The following is a 6535-nucleotide window of genomic DNA, read 5'->3' on the forward strand; positions in this document are numbered from 1 at the left end:
AAATAAATAAATAAATAAATTCAAATGGCAAATGGTAGTCCTTAGTTATCAGCTTAATAATCAGTATAAATGATACTTGCCGAGCTGAATTATACTCTTTATTCTTTATTGATATGCTTTGCTTATGTGTGAAGAACACATACAATTAAAAAGCTAAATAACTTTGAAATACCTTTTCCAACAACTACTACTGAGTCTTCTGATAAGGAATTTGTGGATATGATGTCAACACTGGATATTTGCTGTACATTTGATGATGCCCCTATAAATCCTAAAGAAAAACAAAACAAAAAAAATTTTAAAAATACACAGTGCTTTTCTAGTATATTTTCTAGTATTTCAGGATACTGTAACAGTTTTTTAAAGTTGAAGATTTATTTCCTATCAAGAATTTATAATGCATTTATTAATACTTGTTCATAAGCTCAATAAATATTTATAATTAGAATACATGGTAAAATTCAGGGACTAGAAAGAAATCTTCCTTCCTTTAAGGAGTTTACACATGCCAAGGATGAATGCAAGAGAGACAGAGCAAATTTTCATAGTATAACAATGAGGCAATAAAAGGGTCATCAAGAAGAAATTCTCTGACATCCAAAACAATTCAGGTCAATTTCACAACAACCTGTATTTTTCTAGGCTAACTTTTATCTCTGTTTCTGATGATTTAATTTTTCTCTTTACTATTAAGACTGTAATAAGCTCCATGGGGAAAGAATCTATGTTCAACAAATATATGCTAGATAAATGCATTGTGGTAAAAAAAAGAAAAAACAAATATAATTAATTTAGGATCTATGAAAGAAAAGCAATTAATTACTGGTAAATTTAATCAAATAACTAACATTTTTTAAAAAATAGATGATTTTGTTAACCCAACTTATTTTGGCTTTGTGTGAATGGCAGAGATGAAAAAAAAAAATTCATGGGGCGGTGCCTATGGCTCAAAGGAGTAGGACATCAGCCCTATATACCAGAGGTAATGGGTTCCAACCCAGCCCTGGCCAAAAGAAAAAAGCCAGGCATTGTGGCAGGTGCCTGTGGTCCCAGCTGCTTGGGAGGCTGAGGCAAGAGAATCACGTAAGCCCAGGAGTTCGAGGCTGCTGTGAGCTGTGACACCACAGTGCTCTACCCAGGGTGATAGCTTGAGACTCTGTCTCAAAAAAAAGAAAAGAAAAAAATTCATGTAGGCGATCATTTTACACATGTTCCTTAAGTATAGTTTGAAATAATCCAAATTGATGTGCACTTTTAATTTTTTTTATTAAACCATAGCTGTGTACATTAATGCAATCATGGAGTACAATGTGCTGGTTATGTGCACTTTTATAATACACACCAATTAATAAAAATGTTAGGTGGTCCAAAAAGGAGCTCTAAGACAAAGGGAAGCGATCTTAATAAATGGAACAATCTACTCCACAATCCACAGAATATCCATCAACTATCCCGGGATAAATGAGGAATGAGACAAAACACGAAGGACCTGTTGTCTTTAGTAATTTAACTTCATTTATAAGAAAAGCTGACCATCATTTTAACACTATATGTTCTTCTAAAAAAAGAAATGTTGTTCATGAAGTCTTAATTCTAAAATATAAAGAAAAAATATGTTTAAAGGCTTTTTCACACATAAATATCCTTATATAATTTCACTTCATTACTTCTAATTCAAATACAGAAAGAGAAAATATTAACTCATGGGCTCTCGTTTGCTGATCTTTAAGTATCTAGCATTAATCATTTTCTCAAGTAATTAATGGGGCTCTAGGTTATGTAGAAATGGACACGTTCAAAGGGACAGTCAGCAGAGAAAAGGAGTGGGGACAAGAGGAGGTGGCTCAGAGAGCTAATCCTGGTAAAATGTGAAGTTTCTTACAGGATAAATCCGTGTGCCCACTCATTACCAGCATCTCTCTTGGAAGGCTTTTTATTCCCTTCAATACAGCATTCAATATTCACTTTAATCTGATTATTTTAGAATACAGCTTTTTTAAATTTTCATTTAAAAAAAAATTTTTAGGATCAGTCAAGGGCAATGTGAGAGGGGGTGAAAGAGTGGAACAAGGAGTTCAATTTGTAACCGACTATGAATAACTGACTACTTTTGGAACAGCCAGAATGCAGTTTTTGTGTGGCTGTGTCCAAAGTCACACTATTGGTTCTGACTGGCTAATCAACACTCCTTACACTTCCCATGTGTTCACTGAACATGACAAACCATAATGGTGATATAAAGATGGCAGTATTTTACTCCTAAGAAATTTATAACTTAATATGAAAATATTAAACATGCATGAACATTAACTGTAAGGTAGGATGAGAGAACATAAGATGGAAAGACTCCAGACCAGGAAAGTCAGCAAAGTTTATTCTAAGGAAGTGGCTCTTAAGCCAATATTCAAAAAGCAGATATGATCTGCACAAATTAAGATTGAAAGACGGGGCTCAGCACCCATAGCTCAGTGAGTAGGGCACTGGCCACATACACCAAGGCTGGTGGGTTTGAGCCTAGAACCAAGGCTTGCTAAAAAATGACAAATGCAAGCAAAAAATAGCCAGGCACTATAGCAGATGCCTGTAGTCCCAGCTACTAGGGAGGCCGAGGCAAGAGAATCATTTGAACCCAAGAGTTTGAGGTTGCTGATGTTGTGAGTTGTAATGCCACGACACTCTACTGAGGGAGAGTGAGACACTGTCTCAAAAAAAAAAAAAAAAAAAAAGATTGAAAGAGGGCATCTAGGTCCTTCACAAGCAAATTAAGAACTGGGTTTGAACCCACCACCTCTGGCATATGGGGCCAGCACCCTAATCCTTGAACCACAGGCACTACCCCAAATTAAGAAAATTTTTAATATTAAAAGTGCTAGAGCATAAAGTATCAAAAGGGGAATAGTAAGAAGTAAAACAAAATAGTTAAACTGAAGCAAGATTATTCAGAGTCTTAAAAGTTATGCTACAGAGCAGGAACTTCCTTCTGTGAGAAATAAGAGAATCATTTAATGTTTGGTTTTCTTTTTTTTGCTGCAGCGGTGCTGAGAACCACTTAATGTTTAAAGTATGGAAAAGATGATGACTGTCTTTTAGAAAGACAATTCTGGTATCTTAATGCAGCTTAGATTTAAAAAAAAATAATAAAAATAATAGATAAGGGCGGTGCCTGTGGCTCAAGGAGAAGAGCTTGGCCCCATATACCAGGGGTGGCAGGTTCAAGCCCGGCCCTGCCAAAACTGCAAAAAAAAAAAAAAAAAAAATAGTAATAATAATAGATAAGTCTTACCAGAATGTTTTTTTAATTATCCAGGGAAGAGGTAATGAAGACTCAAATTACAACTGTGACAGCAGATACATTAAATTGGACTAAAAGGAAATAGTAGGATGAACTTGAAAGGTAAGGAGAAACAGACAAAGATGACTATAAAATTTTAACCCTTTATACTGGGAAAGTGGTAAAAATGAATAACAAAGGAAGAGGAGCAAATATGAAAAGAATGATAAATCTGGATTGAAACGTTTTTGCTCTTGTTGCTGAGATGGATCTAGTAGGTATTTGGCTCAGAGTTGGATGCATGAGTATGACGTAGTTTTCTGGAGCAGGACCAACTGTTGGCTAAAGGATATAAATATAGGGCTGGGCACAGTGGCTCACACCTGTAGCCTAGCACTCTGGGAGGCTGAGGCAGGTGGATTGCTTCAGCTCACGAGTTCAAGGCCAGCCTGAACAAAAGTGAGATCCCCGTCTCTAAAAAATAGGTGAGTGTTGTGGCAGGTGCCTATACTGCCAGCTACTCAGGAAGCTGAGGCAAGTGAATTGCTTGAGCCCAGGAGTTTGAGGTTGCTGTGAGCTGTGATCCCATTGCACTCTACCCAGGGCCACAAAGTGAAACACTGTCTCAAAAAAAAAAAAAAAAAGATATAAACATTTATGATTCTGCTGTCTAAAAACGATGCCACTAGCAGTGAATGAGCATAATCAGCAATTATTTCAAAGCAATTTTAAAAAGGAAAATTAAAGAAAAATTCTAATTAGGTATAAGTCACTTTTAAGAAGAAAAGAATTTGTCCTTGATTTTCTTTACATGAGAAATAAAACATGTACATAAATATAGAAAAATCTTACTATCCCTTCAAAGCAATTTTGGAACTCTTTCTAGAATGGCCATCAGAATTGTCATTGTGTAGGCCTGACAATTAAGTTTGTGAACTCATCCTGGAAAAAGGGCTTTGAAGGGTGGACCAGGCACTGGCCATGGTGCACAGCTTCCCAAGGGTAGTACTTTGAAGGTACCTGTAGTGATATTCAGCAATGAGGTATGTGGTACTTTTTCTTTCTTTTTTGAGACAGACCTCAAGCTGTTCCCTTGGGTAGAGTGCTGTGACATCACAGCTCACAGCAACCTCCAACTCCTGGGCTCAAGCAAGTCTCCTGCCTCAGCTTCCCAAGGAGCTGGGACCACAGGCGCCCGCCACAATGCCCAGCTATTTTTTGGTTTCAGCCATCATTGTTGTTTGGTGGGCCAGGGATGGATTCGAACCCACCACCTTAGGTGTATGTGGCTGGCACCTTAGCCACTTGAGCCACAGGTGCCAAGCCATGTAGTACTTTTTCTACGATGAGTTTACGAACTTGTCTGACCTTGTTCATGATTTCAGATGACTGGAAATAACCAAGTATAGAAGTTGACTTTGCCATGACCACAGGTACTATACAAACCAAAAAAAAACATCTCCTTACTTATTTTAAATTACAGGTACCTTCTAATTACTCTACTTACATATTTATCCTTTCAAAATCACTCATTTTTTACCCTAAGGGAAATTTTAAAAATGCAGCTATAACAGGATCTCTTCAGAAATGGACCTAGCAGTCACAGACATGCTGCCTCCTACTCAATTAAATAAGATATAACTGTCAACAATAGCTTGCAATGAACAAGAAGTTTCACCACAGGGAAATCATGTTCTTGTTGCCACAGCTTTCGTCCATGGTTACACCCTATGCAGGCATTTGGGAGTCACTAACTCACATGATTTTCTCCACGTCATTTTCTTTCTTTTTTTTTTAGACAGAGCCTCAAGCTGTCCCCCTGGGTAGAGTGCTATGACATCACAGCTCACAGCAACCTCCAACTCCTGGGCTCAAACGAGTCTCCTGCCTCAGCCTCCCAAGTAGCTGGGACCACAGGCGCCCGCCACAACACCTGGCTATTTTGGGGTTGCAGCCGTCATTGTTGTTTTTGGCAGGCTGGGCTGGATTCGAACCTGCCACCTTAGGTTTATGTGGCTGGCGCCTTAGCCACTTGAGCCACAGCCGCCGCACTTCATTTTTGTGGTCAAATGCCTTATGAAAGCTGTGTGTGTGTACCCGGTGCGTGTCCTGAGGGGAGAGTTCAGTTCCCTGGCTTTAGCCGCATAGGCCCTTGCTTCCCTGCACTGGCTCCTCAGGCAAGCCCATTAACCATATGTGAACCAGGGAGTTCTCTCACTGGGCAACATCATCAAGAGTGATAACACATCAGTGCAAGGCTAAGACGAAAAACCTCAAAACTGATAATTCTGAGTTAATTTTTCTTTACTGATATGCTCAGGGAAGATTCTGATTTAGGGATACTCAATCTTAAAAATTAGCTTGTCATGGGATTTACTAACCTTTTGTATGCTTATAATGTCTTGGGTGTTCCTTATTTTGTATTTTTACAGCACTAGATGAAATGTCATGTGACCTACCATCTTCAAAATCACCACATCCAAACCTATAGTTCATACGTTGACCAATTATGCTCACATTGGGTGTTGTAATCCCTATAAAATAAAATAAATATTTATTGGAATGATTTAGGGAATTTATATGATAGGTATACATCTCCTCTCTAAACCTACTTTATCTTTTAACCTTTAAAAAAGTCAGTAACATATTAGAAATTATAGAAATTTTAAAAGTTCTGTCTTATTTAAAATTATGTAATACATTTTATCTTACTAACAGATAAGAACATTTATTATAAACTGCCCAGCACAGTGGTTCATGCCTATAATCTCAGACTGCAGCAGAAGGATTGCTTAAACACAGGAGTTTGAGACCAGCCTATCCAACATAATGAGACGCTGACTCTAAAAAAAAAAAAAACATTAGCCATTTGTGGTGGCTCACACCTATATCATCCCAGCCACTCAAGAGGCTGAGACTAAAAGATAGCTTGAACCCAGAAGGTGGAGGCTGCAGGAAGCTATGGTCATGCCACTGCACTCTACCTGGGCAACACAAACATATATTATAAATGCTGTTACAATATTTCATTAAACAGTATACTACAAAATATAACATATGAAAGAGATAATCAATTTTAAAATGTATGCTTAAAAAACACAAGCATTGGCTCGGTGCCTGTGGCTCAAGTGGCTAAGGCGCCAGCCACATACATTTAAGGTGGTGGGTTCGAATCCAGCCCAGGCCCACCAAACAACAATGATGGCTGCAACCAAAAAGTAGCCAGGCATTGTGGCAGACGCCTGTGGTCCCAGCTACTTGGGA

The 6535-nt window shown here is 38.1% G+C and overlaps 1 protein-coding gene across 1 annotated transcript in view; it reads right to left on the reverse strand.

The window, feature by feature from the left end:
- Positions 1-6535, reverse strand: part of TOGARAM1 (TOG array regulator of axonemal microtubules 1) — a 73226-nt gene that overhangs the window by 31175 nt on the left and 35516 nt on the right. The window contains exons 8-9 of the mRNA XM_023514520.1: positions 5653-5805; positions 173-271 (exon numbers count right to left, since the gene is read on the reverse strand). Of these exons, the coding sequence (XP_023370288.1) occupies positions 173-271; positions 5653-5805 (252 nt within the window). The remainder of the gene's footprint in view (positions 1-172; positions 272-5652; positions 5806-6535) is intronic.

This window comes from Otolemur garnettii, unplaced genomic scaffold (genome assembly GCF_000181295.1).
Source record: "Otolemur garnettii isolate 467f Iridium unplaced genomic scaffold, OtoGar3 scaffold00054, whole genome shotgun sequence".
Classification (NCBI taxonomy): domain Eukaryota; kingdom Metazoa; phylum Chordata; class Mammalia; order Primates; family Galagidae; genus Otolemur; species Otolemur garnettii.